The sequence below is a fragment of the Rattus norvegicus genome, chromosome 8 (assembly GCF_021556685.1).
Source record: "Rattus norvegicus strain SHRSP/BbbUtx chromosome 8, alternate assembly SHRSP_T2T, whole genome shotgun sequence".
In the NCBI taxonomy this organism is placed as follows: Eukaryota; Metazoa; Chordata; class Mammalia; order Rodentia; family Muridae; genus Rattus; species Rattus norvegicus.
Genome location: NC_141541.1, coordinates 83,924,648 through 83,942,845, shown reverse-complemented (window position 1 = coordinate 83,942,845; position 18,198 = coordinate 83,924,648). Strand labels below are relative to the sequence as shown.

The window sequence follows — 18,198 nt, the reverse complement described above, 5'->3', positions numbered from 1 at the left end:
GGAATTGCTAATTACAAAGCAGTGCCCTGGCTGGGGTGGAATCCCAGCATGCAGCCTGAGGCAGTAGCATCCCAGTCCAAGACCCCCATTGCCTTGTGTGCTAACCTAAAACCGTAGGACTCTTTTAGAAGAGCAAGCTTATTGACTCCTCTGAGCTCTTTCCTATCTGTTAGGGACTCAACCTTTGTGTCCTCCCCAGATCCTCATGCTGAAGGCCGGATATGCAGGAGTGGTGGGATTTAAAGATGAGCCTTTGGAAGGCAGAACGAGACAATGTGCACACACACGAAGCCCTTGTGATTCCACATGCCTGCTTTATTTGTCTCAGTCCTGTGGCTGAATTACATTTGTCTTGGTTTGACACCTGAAGAGACCTTTACGGCAGTGTATAGTTCTCCATCCTTTGAAGTCAGGCATTAAAGTTCTCCTAATACATATCAGAACACTCTAAATGTTTTATAAGTAGAAAAGCAATTAATTTTCTGACATTTAAATAACAAGTATAATCCACCCAGTTTCTAACCCAATAAAGTTTCTTTTGAAGACTAGAGGCATTTAAACATTCCATACAGAAACAAGTAAATTTATTAAAGTTTATCAAATATCCTATATTCAGACTTTAAAAAATCCCTTTAGTTTTAGAATCTGACACTCACTCCTTACAGCCTCCGTCAGGAACAAGCTTACCGTGGGGAGGAGAAGGAATGGTTACAGAGTACACCATGTGTATGAAGAAAACCTGCTTTGTTTGCTAAGCTGATTTATTAGTAAAAGACAAAGCTTTTTCATTCTCCTGAGCTACTCTTTCCCGCCTTATGGACTCTATTTTTATCCCTCCCCAAACTCCTCTGCTGAAGCCCTAACTTGGAGTGGTGGTGGGATTTGGAGATGGGCCTTTGGAAGGCAAGTAGGGGTATGCAAGGTCCTCAAGGGACCTCAAGGGCTCTTTAGGACCAGCAAGAAGGTAGCAGGCTGTCTGCAAGTCCTCACTAGGACTCAGCCTTGGTGCTAGGAATGTAAGGCATTAAGTCTGTTGGAGCCGCCCAATCTGTAGCCTGCACCACCATGTGGAACCATGCAGAATGGTCTGTAGTCAGCCATCTTTGTATCAGTGCACAGTTGTGCCTGTCTGTGATATGTTTCACTGACTCCGAGGGTAGGGTGGGGGTGACTGATGCCCAATGGCCTTTACCTTACTGCAAAATGTGCCCTTTGTATATGTCAGTTTAGTTTTATGGACAGACAAGAATGAGTATAAATTAAACCCTATGAAATTATTTTTGGTTCAAGTATAGCAGTAATCTACTTGAAGTACATTACTGAAGGTCCCAGGCTGGGCTCAGACTCAAAGTGCTTCAGTCTTTCAAATGCTGCAATCAGGTGTGAGCTGTAAGTCAGCCATGCTTGGCTGACATCACTGTTTCATGAATAAAAATGGCTGTGTTTATTCTCCTGAGGATGATGAGTCATGGACGTTCATGCAGCGCAAGCTGCAGCTCTCCCAAGTATGAGAGGCCTAGAGTGCTATGCACTGGGCCTGAACAGTGCCACCATCTGTTGGTCCCTGAGGACCATGTGTTCCCTGAGGCAGTTGACACTGCTGAGCCCAGGGATGAAGTGTGTGTGGCTAAACCACCTGTAATGCAAGATTGCCAAACGGTTTTGCCGTTCAAATGTTAAGCTTTCTTGCATGATCTGTAGAGTTCATGCCTAGAGAGTAATGGGTCTGTCAGAGGCTTCAGATCAGCACCATGTATAGGAGCCCTGACTGAAACCGAAGCTAAGGACTTCTGGGTATTCTAGATGAGCCTGGATGCTTTCTGGAGCTAATATTAACTAGTTTTATTGGACAGCTACAGAATAGTGCTATAAAAGTTTAAAGAGGGGAGGTGTGGTGCCGCACACAGTTAATCCCAGTCTTCTGGAGGCAGAGGCAGGTACATCTTGTGAATTCCAGGCCAGTCAGGGCTACCTGGTGACAGCTCATTTCAAAACAAAACAAAGAATACATAATATATATGCATGAAAGGAGAATGGAATTTAGGGGTTTCTGCATGGCCCGTCTCATTGGTTCATGTAGGTCAGAACAACTGTTCTGTCTTCAGTAGATCTGACGGGCGAGGGATGTACCTGAGTCGTAGGACGCATGCTCAGCACACACAAAGCCCTAGAACCAGTCCCAGGACAGAGGGAAATCTAACGGCTATGCTAGACACCAATGCACAGTTACTCTTCAGTCTTCCTCTTTCTTCCTTGTTCTCTCCTGAAGGGCTTGTCTCCTGAAGAAATACGAAGGGTGCATTATAGAATTCAGTCTAAGGCATTTCTCACAGCTTTATTCAAACTAGTTCTGAACTGACAGGAGGAATTCAGTTCACAACTCCTCCTCCGGAAGTCAGACCCCTGGGACCTGGCTGCCCTGGGTGGCTGTCTCGGTAGGAGGGACACTTCATTCAGTGGCATTTCTACCGCATTACTTGAAGTACATTATTTTCTTTCCACGCTTCTATAAACTTCAGTGTTTCAGGGTCTGATTTTAGAGGCTGGAGAGATGGCTGTTGGAGAGAACTCAGGTTTGGTTCCCAGGACCCACAGGGTAGCTCAAAACCACTTGTCACTCACTGTGGGTAGAGGGCTCCATCACGGTCTTCTGGGCTCCCCAGACACTGCGTGCATGTGGTATACATGCAAGGAAACCACTCATAAATTAAAAAAAGAATCTGAAGAGACTGAATTTTCAGAATACTTATGTATGTTTTAAATTTTTTACATATGTATACACATAAAATGAATTGACAAGTGAACACTATTTAAACATGAATGCAACTGCAAGGCTTATCCCTACTCTGGAGCATAAGGCATGTTAAATGCTGGGAAACAATGACTTCTCAGGAGCCATAACATAGGAATGCTTGCATAATTATGATTTAAAATGTCTTTGCTCTGTGATCTTACAAGAGAAAGAGAAGCCAGGAATGAGTGGGAAACAGCACCAACTGAAGTGGCCTTCGCTTGCTGTTCTGTCCCAGCGTCAGGCACCTGGCTACCCACACTGCGTGCCTGCCATTCTCCAGACAGACCTTGATGGCTTAGGCTCTGGGTCCCGCCTGCACTCCCTGTGTAGCTGGAAAACCACCCTGACCACCTTCGCAAAGCTTCTGTTCATTCTTCAGGGTCTGTGTGGCCTCCCAGGAGCCACCCCTGCCAGGCTGACACTGGGTGTCCGTGAACTGTGCTCCTGATCTGTGAGCTGGCTCACAGACACAAGGTCACCCTGGAATTGACTAAACATGGCTCACCTACCTTGGTCACTCCCGAGTCTCTTTGCTTTGAGTAACCCTCTGGCTTCATGTTCTTCCAGTCCCTCGTGATTGCAATCTGAAGAAGATGGGGCTTGTTTCTCTGAAAACAAAGGGAGTTTAGGAATGGGGTTGACCTTCGAAGGGACCCACCTTTACCCACTGCAGCCCAGCCGCCTTGAGTTGCAACTTCCGTGATTGCCCCTGAGTAACCTTTATCTGCCTTCCCTACGATTTCCCAGCACACTACAGAGGACCGCAAGCAACCATTAGAATGGTTGTGGTGCTGTCACAGTCAGGATGTGATAACGCCATCAGGATTGGTTCCCTACTGTTGGTGTCTCCTTCCTTGAGCTCCTGCCATCTCACCCAGGTTACAAGGACTCTTGCTGCCTCCCTTGACCAAGTCTCTGCTGGTGTGAGCCCAGTACACTGCTGCCCCCTGCAGTCCTCGTCAACCTGTCTCATTCCTCCCAGCATGTTCCACCAGACTCTCCGTGCTGGCTTTTCCGGAACAGCCTTCACAGATGAAGACTTACCCCTGATTCTTACACTCCCCACTGTGCTTTTCCTTAAGAAGTAAGGTATTAGCATTCTGTTTGGGGGAAGGGGTCTCTTTTTTTTTTTAACTTTTATTTACTTATTTTATGTATATAAGTACACTGTCTTTCAGACGCACCAGAAGAGGGCATCAGATCCCATTGCAGATGGTTGTGAGCCACCATGTGGTTGTTGGGAATTGAACTCAGGACCTCTGGAAGAGCAGCCAGTGCTCCTAACCACTGAGCCATCTCTCCAATCCTCTCCTTTTTTATTTAAGTCTTTCACGTGAACTGAAGACAGCTTGAGACATTCTCCAGTTGAGCTATTAAGTGTCCAGGAGCCTGAGACACACATTGCTGTGTGGGTTTCATTTGTGGGTTTTTATTTGGTTTTATGATTCTGCTTTATTTTGTTTTTGAGACAGTTCACCCTGGCTTGCCTAGAACTTGTTAAGTAGCAGCCCAGGCTGGCCTCAAACACAAAATCCTCCTGCCTCAGCCTCCACAGTGTTACCATGTCTGGTTGTTCATAACAGCTTTAAAAATGATAAGGTTAGGGGTTGGGGATTTAGCTCAGTGGTAGAGCATTTGCCTAGCAAGCGCAAGGCCCTGGGTTCGGTCCCCAGCTCCGAAAAATAGAAAAGAAAAAAAAATGATAAGGTTTAAATACTGAGTTCTTAGTTGTGCTAATACATACATTTCCTTCCACAGTACATACCACATGTTGAACAGGTTTTATGTTTTCTAGAGAGGTCTTGTTCTCAACTTTTTCTGTGGTGAGTGGCCCTAGCCAAAGCAAAAATGTAAAAGAGGGTGTGTGTTCTACTGTCGTAAAGAAATAATACTAGCAAGATGAAGACTGCTCCGGAGAGAAACTAGGCCCTGCCTACAATGAGGTGAGGCAGCTGTGCTGACTTACCATTGGCTGCACCCTGCTGACGGCTCTTAGTGGCAACCAGGCTGGAGGCCTGGCTTCGCCCGTCTTCTCCCTCTCCCACCACCACCACCTCCTCCTCTTCGACATCATGCTTAGGCTTCTGGATGGTGGAAACTGGATCTGTACGCTGCTGGTTCTTCTGCCTCTGGTTCTTCCTCTGCAGACGGACTTTTCGGGGAGTAGATACCCTCAGTTCTTTCTTCTGTATCTAAAAAAAAAAAAAGGTTGGAGAGATGGCTCGGCAGTTGTTCTTCCAGAGTTCAATTCCACATGGTGGCTCACAACCATCTGTAACACCCTCTTCCGGTGTGTCTACAGTGTACTCATATACATAAATAAATAATTTTTTAAAAGGCACATTTTCAACTTAAAAAAAAAAAAGAACTACTTTCAGCAGGATGTGGTAGCATGCACCTGTAATGCAGACTGAGGCAGGAGGATGACTTTAACCAGGAGTCCAAGACCAAGAACAGTGCATGCAATGTGGTGAAAGTTTCTAACAGAAGAGGGGAAGGAGAGGAAAGGAAAATGGAGCCAGCCACTCTGTGCCCATTCAAACCCCCTTTATTTTTTATTTTATTATTTTTTATTTGACAGCATGTCTTCTACCAGAGTTGCTATAAGCCCACACAGCAGATGGTTTGGTGGGGTAAAGGCGACACACACAAGTGGGATCAGGGAAGAAGGCTGGCACCACCCTGATAAGTGTGTGTGTGTGTGTGTGTGTGTGTGTGTGTGTGTGTGTGTGTGTGCACCTGGGAGCTGTGTACATCTGATGATGTCACACAGCTCAGAAGTGGCAGCCTGAGAAGCCCCTTCTGATGTGACCGTCTGGGGCAGTAAAAGCTGCCTGTGCTTCACCCCTAAGTGGCAGACGCCTGGCTGCTGAGGCTGGACCAGGCTCCCATGCCTCCCAGACATTCCTGGTGTAGCCTTCAATGCAAATACTACATCCCAGCTTCCACAGCAGGCTGAGGAGGCGGCCATCTTCTTAGACCTGCCCGGCCTGCCACACTCAGGAGCTAAAAGAGCCGAGCCAGCGTAACAGGGCCGAGGGTTCTATAGTCCTCTCTTTTTTATTTCCTTCCTATTTTATTTCCTTTTACTTCTTGTGGCACCAGGAATCAAATCCAAGGCTGTCTGCATTCAAGGGAAAACACTCTCCTACTGAACTTGGCTGTACTTTTTTCTAAGGCAGTTTTCTAACGTTACGTTTTCTGTGGAGTCACCTGGAGATGAGAGTGAAGTTATCTGTAATCCCACTGCAGTCATTGCTAGTGGTGACTATAGGCAGGAGAGCAAGCTGGCTCCCCAGTAATTGCAACAATTAAAATAGCAACAATAATAACAATAATGATAATGATAACAGACATAATAATAGGCCATCAAGACTTCTCCATGGGTCAAAACTTGCTGCATTAGTCTGACCACCTGAATTCAACCCCCAGGGCCCACAATGAAGGAAATAACAAACTCCTGAAAATTGTCCTCTGCACTCATTATGGATGCACACGTCTACACATCTCTCTCTCTCTCTCTCTCTCTCTCTCTCACACACACACACACACACACACACACACACACACACACACACACATGGAGGAGGGAGTAATAGTCTTTTACACTTCAGGAAATCAGCCCTAAATGTACAAATTGTTCCAACTTAAGGCTGAGGCACTATACCTTGATCAAATCTGGGCATGGCCATTCAGGATCTCGACCAGCCATCGGGAGGATTCTAATCTGTGTCTTTGAACTTCTGGTCCCAAATGAAAGGGTCATCTTTTTATATGTGGCACCGTCTGTACAGTGAGGTCTGCAGGAAATGAACAGAAAATATCTGTCTCACGTTGATCAGAAACACCAAACACGCCCATGGATAGTGGGTAATGATGACCGCACGCTAGGCAGAGGAAACAGGCAGGATTACAGCTCTGGTCCATCTGTTCACTGCTCAGGGAAAGTGGGGTGGACTGACCCAGGCTGAAGGAGGAGAGATGGGTGGCCAGATGGAGTGCTTTTACAAAGAATACCCCCAACTACAGTCACAGACAAGGGGCATGAAACCTCCGTTCCACAGGGTGGAGCAGGCTCGAGTGGGAACTGAGTTGTTCCCTCCACTCAACAGGAGTAGAAGGATGGTTTTAAAATGTAGGCAGCCGGGTGCATGACTCTGTTTCAAAACCAACGCGAACCATGGTGGCAGGAGGGGCCTCAACAGCTCAGGCCAAGTCGTGAGTCCGTCTCAGCAGGGAAACAGCTCAGGCAAAGGCAGGAGGACTGTGAGCTTGAAGAGAAGATGGGTGCTAAGTTCAAAGCCAGCCTGGGTTACATGGTAAGCCTCTTACAAACAGTAAACACTTCTTGAGTATGGGAGGACAGCTCTTAACTGGGTCCCAAAGTGAAGAAAGGACCTGAAGAAAGAAACACTACCCCAGTGCAGCTCAGAGCAAGTAGTAAAAAGCAAAATCAGAACCGGACATGTTTCAGGATGCTCCCTGTGACACGTGCATTATATATCTAACGGAACTGCAAATTAGTGAGATTGAGGTCCCTAGGACTACGTAATGTATATGGTAGATTTTTATTTACAAAGTTGTTCGATTGTGCCCACAATCTGACTTTGAAATACTAAAGCATTTTCAAAGGAAGCACGTGCCCACCATCATGGAAAGTGCTGAGCCTCTTAAGGAAAACTGGATCTTAGTGACGGCTGTGTCCTAAAGGGGAAGGTGTGTGCAGAAGGGACCGAAGCGCCACCCACTGCAGCCAGCAGAGCTGGGCCCATGCCTTGAGCGGGCACACCTGTTGCCACCCCAGCACTACACTGTTGATAGTTACAGAGTAAGGACCCAGCAGACAGCAAGCTCCAATGACAAGCCTTTCCCAGGAGCACTGGCCAGCGACAGGCCATGCACCAGTCCCTGTAGAGAAGGGTAACTTTTAAAAGTTACCAAAAGGGCTGGGTGGTGATGTGCTTGAAGCAGAGGCAGGCGAATCTCTGAGTTCGAAGCCAGCCTGGTCTACAGAGTTGCAGGACAGCCAGGGCTACACAATTGTCTAGAAAAACAACAACAAAGTTACCTAAAGGTAAGTTTGGATTTAAAGATGGCCTGTCCTCGGAGCCCAGTGTCTTCCCGTATAAACAGTTGGTTTAGATTGTCCTGCAGGGGGGCTTTGTAGATATCGAACACTTCCTTGCCTAAATGCAGGGACATGCTGGAAAGAGGAAACAATTCAGGTGTTAGGATGCTCAGTGAGTGGCACAGGATCCTGTCCTCGTAGACGTCGTAGGACGACAAACACAGGCGCTGTCGAAGCCTACTTCCAAACTGGGCATGGGAATGTTTGCCTGCAATCCTAGCACTTGGGAGGTGGAGCAAGGGCTCAGAGTCAGCTATAAAGTGAGTTCCGGGCCAGGACAGGCTATGCACCTCTGTCTTTTGTTTGTCTATGTAGCCTTGGGTAGCCTGGAAATCAGTGTGTAAGCCAGCCTGCCTCTTCCTCCCCAGTGCTAGGACCAAAGGTGTGCTCTACAACACAAGACCCTGTCTTAAAAACAAATCAAAACTGAATCTGTTCTCTCTGTGCTGGTTTAAATGAGAATGTTACCCTAAATGCTCAGAGGTTCGAGTACTTGGTCCCCAACTGTTGCTGTTTGGGTAGGCTTAGGAGGTGTGGCCTTGCTACAGGAAGTAACGTCATTGGTGTGGGTTCTGAGGTTTCGAAGCCACTGCCAGTTAGTGTACACTCTGCTTCCTGCGTGGCTGGAGAGAGGTGAGGGCCACTATGCCCGCTGCCTGTTGCCACAATTTCTGTGATGGACTCCACGTCCCTCTGGAACTTTAAGTCCAAATAGACCCCTTCTATAAGTTGCCTCAGATGTGGTATTCTTATCAGAGCAATAGAAAAGTAAACTAATATGTCCTTCAGAGTAAAAAGTGGCAAAATCTACTTTTCAGTTTACAACAGAATGGTCTTATAAATACCTCCCCATCTCTATCTTTGAATTAGTAAGCTGAAATGGATTCTCAAAACATCTCAGTTTAGGGGCTCGGGCTATAGCTCAGTTGGTAGAACGCTGGCCTCACAAGCACGAAGCTCTGGGTTTGATCCCCAGCACTGCCAAAACCAGGTTATTTCACGTTGCCTTGATTGATCAAAGGCTAGCCTTTAGCTGATGGAATCCAGGCAGATTCAAGCTCTCCCACTAGCCCTGCTGTATGGCCCTAACGGCTTATCTCACTGAGGTTTCCTGGGCAAAGGCAGCAGCCCAGATTTTCCCAATTCTCAAGTCCTGCACAGAGAGCATCAGTGCTTCCGGGCCTCCCTCAAGTGTTCTAACACTTGCCTTCCATCTGACCACTTGACTATCCGAGTATTGCTTTCTTTAGTTTTAGAACCTTCTTGATCCCGGCACATCCTCCAGCGTATAGTATTTTCGACCTGGTTCAAAACAGAAAAGTATTAGACAACCAGTTTACCTAGCTATATGTTCTTTGTTTCCCAAATAATGCATAATCATACGCCAAGAATTGGTGGGTGATAAGAAAGTGGCTGACTCGGCAGCTTTGCCACCAGTTTACTACAGGTGTCTGGATGTGCTGGTCGAGCTAACCAGGCACTCTGCACACTTCCTGAGGCCTGAGCAATGGAGGAGGCTAGGCAGGATGCTGCCTGTAACCACAGCTAGGAGCTCCACAGGAAAGCAGAGGTTGGTCCACACGAGATAAGTAGCCAAAATCAACACCAATTGAGGATATAGCATAGTGGTCGAGCACTTGCCTAGTGTGTATGAGGTTCCCAGTTCTATTCCCAGTGTGTGTGTGTGTGTGTGTGTGTGTGCGCGCGCGCGCGTCGCACACACTTGGAAGGACTATAGGCCCAATGGGAGGAAAAGCTTTAAAAGTGCCTCTTAGGGAATGTGGCCCATAGAATGAACTAAGAGGTACTCATAGGAGCTCACAGAAACTGAACTGACAATCAGGAACCCTGTGTGGGTCTGAGCTAGGTCCTCCGCACATACATTATGGCTGTATAGCTTGGTTTTCTTGTGGGACTCCTAACAGTGGGAGTAGCGGTGTTGCTGACTCCTCCGTGCCTGGGACCCTTTTCCTCCTACTGGGTTGCCTTGTCTGACCTTGATGTGAGCGGTTGTGTCCAGTCTTATTGTAACCTGTTATGCCATGCTCAGTTGGTATCCCTGGGGGGAAGAGTGGATCTTGGGAAGAGGGAAGTTTGGGGGGAGGATTAGGAAGAGTGGAAGGAAGGGAAACTGTAGTGTGGATGTCATAATGTAGGAGAGAATAAATACATCAATGAAATTCCTCCTTTTTCCAAAACAAAGGTGGGGAGGGGTGTCTCAGGGCCAGCGAGGTGACCCACTGGATAATGGCTCCTGCTGCCAAGCCTGACTACCCTGAATACCCAGGATCCATGTGAGGGGAGGAGAGGACTTCTGCATTGTCTTCTGGTCCATGTGCACATACACGTGCACGTTCTTGCACACGCAAATAAATGTAATGTTTTAAAGAAAAAAGTGTTTCTTAGTCTAATGGGAAGAGCCCTAGACATGTCAGTTTAAGGTTTGTTTGTTTTTTTTTCAAAGACTAAATAACTAGGAGCTAGAGAGATGGCTTAGTAGTTAAGAGCAACAAATGCTTTTTCAGAGGTCCCAGGTTCAGTTCCCAACACCCATGTTAGACAGCTCAGGAAGCTGATACCTTCTTCTGAACTTTGCACACACACACACACACACACACACACACACACACACACAGAGTCTACTGACAGACAGACACACAATCATCATCATCATCTTGAAGAACAATAAAACAATTACCAGCAAATTAAAATCTGAGACCTACACTTAGTTCTGTTTGAGTCCAAATTTATCGCATGAAGTAGAGAACTGCAAGTCACAAAAGACCACTAAAAATGGCCCCTGCCAAGTGTTACCATCCCTGTGTGAACAATGGTCATCTTCATCATCCCAACTTTCTCAAGAGATGCCCTAATGGCAAGGTCTGCTGCTGTGCAGTCTCCATGGAGAGACAGTCCTGTGGTGGGAGGTGGCTGGGACATACCTGGGAGGAAGTGTCGAGGCAGGGCCACACCTCCCACTATCTATCCTGAGGGATGCTAGTGGGTGCCAACAGTTTTCACTTTTATTTCTGATACCTAGATTATAATATAGGTTTAAGTTAAAACTTAAAACTGAGATCGGGCTGATGGCGCACACTTTTAATCCCAGCAACTTGGAGGCAGAGGCAGGCAGATCTCTCAGTTCGAGCCTGGTCTACAGAACACAGAGAAGCTCAAACAAAAAATAAAAACTGGAAAACATTAGAAAAGTGTCGCTTCTAAAGGAGGGAGAAAAGGTGTGTGCTTACTCCCTGGAAAATACCGGGAAAGGCCGTTTACCTCCATGTTCTAGCGGAATCTGTTGAGTATGCAAGAAACGTTAGGAATGTTCTTAGGTGCTGGGCTCATTATCATCCCTGTGTTTACTGTCTAAAGGAAGAGTCAGGGGGATGGAGGGATGACTCATGGTTAAGAGCACTGGCTGCTCTTTCAGAGGACCCAGGTTTGGTTCCCAGCATCCACAGGGTGACTCACACCCATCCACAAATTCCAGCTCCAGGGGACCTGATGCCCTCTTCCAAACTCTGCAGGTACCAGGCACAAACGTGGCGCACATACATACATGCGGTCAATGCACTCCCACTCATGAATCAAACATGTCTAAGAACCAGTGTGAGGAAGAACTCAGCCAGCACGGTAGTGCGTGCCCGTGGCCACAGCTCCTCGGAGGCTGAGAGGAGGGGACAGAAGAAAGGCAAACAGAGGGCTGGAGAGATGGCTCAGTGGTTAAGAGCACTGACTGCTCTTCCAGAGGTCCTGAGTTCAATTCCCAGCAACCACATGGTGGCTCACAATCATCTGTAATGGGATCTGATGCCCTCTTCTGGTGTGACTGAAAACAGCTACAATGTACTCATATATAATAAATGAATAAATAAATCTTAAAAAAAAAAAAAAAAGGCAAACAGAAGGCAACACAGTACCTTTAGTTTTAACCTCGTTTTGTCTTCCTCGTAGAGCTCTTTCTCATCGTCAAACTCATCTTCATAATGCTGAGGATCAAATGGTCTAAAAATGTTTGCCATATTAGTTGTAATTAGTGATTGACTATAAACCGATCGTCTCTAGAACACTGTAACATTATATCACAGCTGAAAAGTAACTTCGTGAGACCCTTCAGGAAGTATGCCAATGACTACTTCCTTGACATTTCTTTTTAAAACAAACTTCTGGGGAGGCTGGAGAGATGGCTCAGCAGCTAAGAGCATGGCTGCTCTTCTGGAGGACCTGGGTTCCATTCCTAGCACTCATATGACAGCTCATAACTGTCTCATGCTCTCTCTGGCCTCTGTGGGTACCAGGCACATACACATAAGCAATGCACCCACAAACATAAAATAAAAGTTAAGAAAAAAACAAAAAAACTTCTGGAAATGAGATCCAAACATGATTTGTAATTCAAACTTGTTGAAGAAGCACATCTTATAATTATAAATATATCCTATAAAACATAGGTGATAACCTACTCTATCCATATCCTGAAAAACCAAGACTCTGACTCCTACAGTGATGTTTGAAGGGCTGTGAGCCCAATGAAAGGCTTTAAAAGTGTCCCTTAGGCCGGGCACAGTGGTGCCTGCCTTTGAGGAGCAGGCAGAGTTCTGTGAGCTCAAGGCCAGCTTAGTCTGTGGAGTTCCAGGCCATCCAGGGCTACACAGTGAGAGACACTGTCCCCTCACCCCCACCCCCCAAAAAAGTAGCTTAATTAAGCAATATCTAGACATGACATTTTTATATTTTTAGAGAATAAATAAATAAAAATTAACAACAAATTAAAACCCGAGACCTCTGTTTAATTCAGGAATTAAAATTTCTGCCTTGTGAGGCTTAGTGAGCAGGAAAAGCCAACACTATTTTGTTTTCGAAGTCATCCCATCGAGAGTCCCTGTCATTTTTACTGAATACCTGTGACTTCTCAGGCATCTCTCTTGCTCCATATTTTCAGCTTTACACAGGTGACATTGCCACGTGACACCTATTCCTTTACAGCAGAGCCCCCAGGCTAAGGAGACAACTAGCCTTGTAATTCTCTGCAGTAACTTAGCGTCTCTCACTCTCAGTCATCTCCTGATCGGCCAACTCGTGACACATACATCACATTTCACACAGCTCTTTTGTTCAATCTCTTGAACCTTCTGTTCAGTTCTCTTACTTGGGTTCTATCCTGAGAAATCTGGGTAGTTTAACAAAATACAACTCATTTCCCAAGTCGGACTTGATGCTGGGAACTGCTATTCTCACTCTGGTTTCAGAGATGCGGCGTTCCACCTGCTGGTTCTGAGGCACTCCACAAGTTCCAGCTGTGCTCTGCGTTTGGGAGGGATCAGAATGGGAGGGCGTGAAGAGACAGGACAATGGTTCCAGCTGTGCTCTGCGTTTGGCAGACACCTGTCTGAAAGGAAGTTATGTCACACACACTTTAGGGACAGCCACTCCTTCCTCCAAGTCTCTCCTTAAGACATCACTCCAACCACACCCATAAAGAAAAAAGAGCCACAATAAAACCCAGGGGTGAATAAGATGTATTAACCTGAATATATTTTGTTGGCGTATCTATTTTTCTATTTTGCGTAAGACATTAAGGAGTGTAAAGAATTCAGCTCATCATTACTAAGTAACTACTAAAATCAGGAAAGAACAGTGACAGGGCACAGCACAAGTGTGGCTAGGAAATACCTTGTAAATCGAAAGTGTTCATGGTTAACAGTCCCATAGTCCTAGCCCTGAGGGTTGGCACTGGTCTCGTCCTAATGGTTCCTTCTGTGCCTTCCAATTATTTCCCCAAATGCCTAGTTCAGCTAAGAATGTCACTGCATTACCCTCTCTGAACACATCCCCTCAGAATCTTTTGTCTTAGCTTTCAATCCTGCGGTCCGTCGTGATTGGTGGCTGTACTCACGACAGGCCGTCTTGGAGCAGGTGCTCGCTGGTCCTCGTCGCTCTCTGAGGAAACGTCATCTATCTCTCCAAACAGATCCATGTTCCCACTATCATATTCAGTGTTGAAGGAATAGACATTATTAATTGGTCTAACTAAAGTTATCTTTAATTTTTAAGAAGGTACCTGAGGGACGGTGATAGGTGTACCGTGTGTAGGCGCCCACTGAGGCAGAGGTCAGATGGGATGAGTAAGATACCCTGGAGGTGGACTCACATACAGGCGGTTGTGAGCTGCCTCTCACCGGGGGCTGGGAACCGAGCTTGAGTCTTCTGCAAGACCAAGTGTCCCCCATCCTGTCCCCTAGCCGACATTCTTTATGTAGTTCCCCAACACATTCCCAATATTCACAAACCAAATCTGTACCAAAGCCATCTCAAGCTGGCCCCTCAAGCCTGGCCTTAAGCAAGTTCACTAGAGTGCCTTCAGAGAAGGAAGGAGGCGACATCACTAGGATAACCATTTTGAGGAGGGTTCCCAGAGAGCTGGGCATGGTGGTGCACACCATACATGATGGTGATCCCAACATTTGGAAGTAGAAAGGGAGTTAGGGCTAGCCTGGACTACATGAGACCCTGCCTCAAAAACAAAACAAAACAAAAATATGGGTCTAGCAAGTCCACTGGCTGTGATGCTCTCTCGTGTCCTGTCTGTCAGGTCTGTCGTCTGTGGGATCAGCAAACCACCACCTCACTATGACTAATGCTGTGGTTTTTCTGCCTTGCTAGTTTTCACTGGGAGGGAAGCAACTGTGAAAACACACACTCTGCCTGCCGGGACTCCCACCCATGTGGTGAAAGACAGTTGTGTAAGTTAGCTCAGAAACCGATCCTTCAGCTGCAGACAGGCCTTCGAGAGCACAGCCCTGTGAGTACCTGAACCAGAGGCTCATAGCTAAGCCATTTCCAAGTCCTGACCCCAAAGATCTGAGTGAAAAATTCCTATGTTGTTGTAAGCTGTTGTGCACTGGGATATTTGGTCATGTAGCAGACACTGAACAGTCACCCAAGAAGCACCTCCTTCCCTCGTTCCTCGTGTCCTTCCCCATTCCCTTTATTCTCCAGGATCCCCAATGGCCTTGTACAGCCTCAGGATACTTAGCGTGGACACTGGAGTTCTCCACACTCAGTATGTACCACAATGCCCAGCTTATTAACTTGTCTAGTGAGGGAGATGCTGGAGTTGCCATTATAATCACAGACCAGATAATGATGTTCTCAAAGGTCCTGCCGTTCCAGCAGTTCTTCTATAGGCCCTCAACAACTCTGGAAAGAAATGCTGTGGCCCACGACTGAACAAAACTACTTTATACTTACACTAATTACCTGTGCGCATGACAACCAGCATCCTGAAACAGTAAACAATCTAACAGCTTGCCAATAAAGCAAAACCAAATTCTAGCCTGGGAACATAGCCTAGATTTTAAATACGAGTTTTTTAGCATTTATCTGTGTGTATATATGGTGGAGGTCAGAGGACAACTTGCAGGAGTCACTTCTCTCCTACTGTGTGGTTTCCGGAATCAAACTGAGGTCATCAGACATGGCACCAAGCGTCCTCAGCCACTGAGCCATCTTAGTGGCCCTACTGAAAGACCAAGAAGACACAAATGACAAATACCTTGAGTAAAAGAGAGCTATACCACAATAACAGGGGGATAAGACAAATTCAACATCTCAGGCAAATAATCCAGTTACTTGATGATTACAAACCACCAAAATTTACTAAAGAAGAAATAATCAAAACAGTCCTATCTCTATTAAGGAAACCAAATTGGTAGTTAAAAAGTCTAAAAAAAACAAAAAACAAAAACAAAAACAAAAGAAAAACCCAGAAACTGGGCATGGTAACTCACGCCTTTAATCCCAGAACTGGAAGACAGAGGTGGGCAGATCTCTGAATTTGACACCAGTGTGGTCTATGAGGGTGTTCCAAAACTGTCAGAGCTACAGTCAGAAACTATCTTTAAAAACAAGAAAAGAACAAATGAAACCCCTGAGATCTGGAAGCTCCATTGGGTTTTGATAGCTGGGTATACTTAATATATAAGTCCTAACCATTTAACATGACAGAATCATGATAAACGTTTTAAAGTAATTTTCTAAAATTTAATTCTTATAGAAAAAATGTAAAAACATTATAAACTGTTTCTAAATTATTTTCTTTCTTAAAATGTTTCAGCAAGCCAGACATGGTAGCATACCTAAATGTAGGCTACATGCTGAGGACTGTAGTGAGGAGAGGAGAGGAGAGGAGGGGAGGGGAGGGGAGGGGAGGGGAGGGGAGGGGAGGGGAGGGGAGGGGAGGGGAGGGGAGGGGAGGGGAGAGAAGGTTCAGTGGTTAAGAGCACTGGCCGCTCTTCCAGAGGTCCTGAGTTCAATTCCCAGCAACCACAAGGTGGCTCACAACCATCTGTGATAGAATCTGATGCCCTCTTCTGGTGTCTGAAGAGAGTGACAGTGTACTTATGTTCATAAAATAAACAATTTTTAAAAAAAAAAAATTTAAAAATAGAAAAGGAAAAAAGAAAGAGCATGGGTGGTAGCAGTAATCCTAGCAATTAGGAGACTAATACAAAAAACAAAACAAAAAAACACCTTAAGTTCAAGAACAGCCTGGACTATATAGCAAAACACTGCCTAAATAAATAAATAAAATTTAAAAGCAAATAAAATTTAATACATTTAAAATTACAATTAGGCTTAAAGTTGTTTACTAGGTTACTATAAAAAATAGAATTTTAAATTTGGGAAGAAAAGAAAATTTTAAAAAAATAGAATTTTAATTAGAAAGACAGTTAAATACAGAGAATAACTTTCAAATCCAGACCTGAGAAAATGCAGGGAAAAGGTAGAATTGTTAGAACTTAAATATTTAGCCAGGTATGGTGGCTCACACCTGTAATCCCAGCATTTTGGAGACAGAGACAGGAGGATTACTGTGAGTTAGAAGCCATCCTAGGCTGCAGAGTAAGACTCTGTCTCAAAAAATAAAACTAACAGCCTGGAAGCTCTCTGTGAGTTTAAAGCCGGCCTGGTCTACAGAGTAAGTTCTAGGACAGCCAAGGCTACACAGAGAAACCCTGTCTCGAAAAACAAACAAATAAAAAAAATAAACAAAACAAAATACCTTCCTCACCCCAACAAAATAAATGTAAAATACATTGAGAAAGTGGCCCTGAGGAGCCGGGATGGTAGCACATGTCTGTAATCCCACAGCTCAGGAGGCTGAAGCAGGAGAACCTCTGGGGTAACTTCAGTCTGTGAGGACTACAGAGTGACACTGTCTTAAAAAGGAACGGGCACTCCAAAGGCCCCTCATACCTGAGGAAGGCAGCTGTCCACTGGCCTGGTGACTCTGGGGAACACTGGGCTTGGCTCTGGCTCTCAGGCTTCCTACTGGACTCAGCTGCTGTCAGAAGGAACTGCCTGCCTCTCCTGACCTGAACTGCCGGTGGACCCCTCACAGGAACTCTAAGAGGAAACCCCCTGAAGGGCCCAGGGGCAAACAGGAAGGAGTTAACCCCTCTCTGCTATCCAGCCTTTCAGTCTCCCTATAGCGCCCCCAACAGGCTGGCTGGCAAAGATGACCACAGCATCACAAAAATACATGGGCTTAGAGACAGGCTGACAACTGACACACACGTGTCTACTAGTAAGGGAATAAACACACACATTGCCTTGGGAAGGATGGAAGGGCTCAGAAGTCAGGTATAGGAGTGCCGACTCAGCCACAAAACACATAGGGACTCAAATTCTAAGTTAGAAAAGGGGTGGGATGGCGATTCGGGATTTTTCTTTTAAAAAAAAGTTACAATGTACTCTAACCTTGAAGCTAGACCTCAGCTCTTATAAAGTGTTATTTTTTAAAGATCAAAATTAAGGGCCGAAGAGATGCCCCTGTGGTTAAGCCTGCATGCTGTTCCTGCAAAGGACCCACGTTTCAGTTCCCAGCACCCACACCAGGCAGCTCGCAATCACCTGCAACTCCTGCTCTAGGGGATCTGATGCCCTCTACTGGCCTCCTCAGTTGCCCCACACATGGCACATATACACAAACACACATAAGTAAAAAATTTATAACTTTTATGTTTTGTTCATTTTACATGTATATATATGGGCTGGAGAGATGGCTCAGTTGTTAAGAGCCAGTCATGGCTCCTCCCGAGGTCCTAAGCTCAATTCCCAGCAACCACATGGTGGCTCACAACCATCTGTAATGGGATCCGATGCCCTCTTCTGGCACACAGGGTGTACATGAAGCTGGAACACTCATATACATAAATAAATCTTTAAAAACAGAACCTTTTTTAAGTAAGTATATATGGATTACTGTAAT

General features: G+C 45.7%; 1 protein-coding gene across 1 annotated transcript; it reads right to left on the bottom strand.

The window, feature by feature from the left end:
* Window positions 1-294: 294 nt before the first annotated feature.
* LOC100912347 (RNA polymerase-associated protein LEO1-like) lies at window positions 295-17,348 on the bottom strand. Its single transcript, XM_087564166.1, has 11 exons — window positions 17,184-17,348; window positions 15,716-15,823; window positions 13,822-13,909; window positions 13,075-13,229; window positions 11,846-11,930; window positions 9,130-9,224; window positions 7,863-7,997; window positions 6,462-6,594; window positions 4,761-4,986; window positions 3,304-3,402; window positions 295-2,279 (listed from the first exon to the last, which is right to left on the bottom strand). Exons 3-11 carry the CDS (start codon window positions 13,900-13,902, stop codon window positions 2,227-2,229), a joined length of 1,062 nt encoding a protein of 353 aa, XP_087420292.1. The 5' UTR covers window positions 13,903-13,909; window positions 15,716-15,823; window positions 17,184-17,348; the 3' UTR covers window positions 295-2,226.
* Window positions 17,349-18,198: the final 850 nt, after the last annotated feature.

What these genes read in the sequence shown, in the direction of transcription:
- LOC100912347 (XM_087564166.1), bottom strand. Translation starts at nt 13,902, where the DNA reads ATGGATCTGTTTGGAGAGATAGATGACGTTTCCTCAGAGAGCGACGAG. An exon ending in CTGCTCCAAGACGGCCTGTC is followed by an intron (nt 13,230 to 13,821) that starts GTGAGTACAGCC and finishes TCCCAAACGCAG; the next exon opens with AGCACAGCTGGAACTTGTGG. An exon ending in CATGCCCAGATTTGATCAAG is followed by an intron (nt 4,987 to 6,461) that starts GTATAGTGCCTC and finishes TTTTTTTTTTAG; the next exon opens with ATACAGAAGAAAGAACTGAG.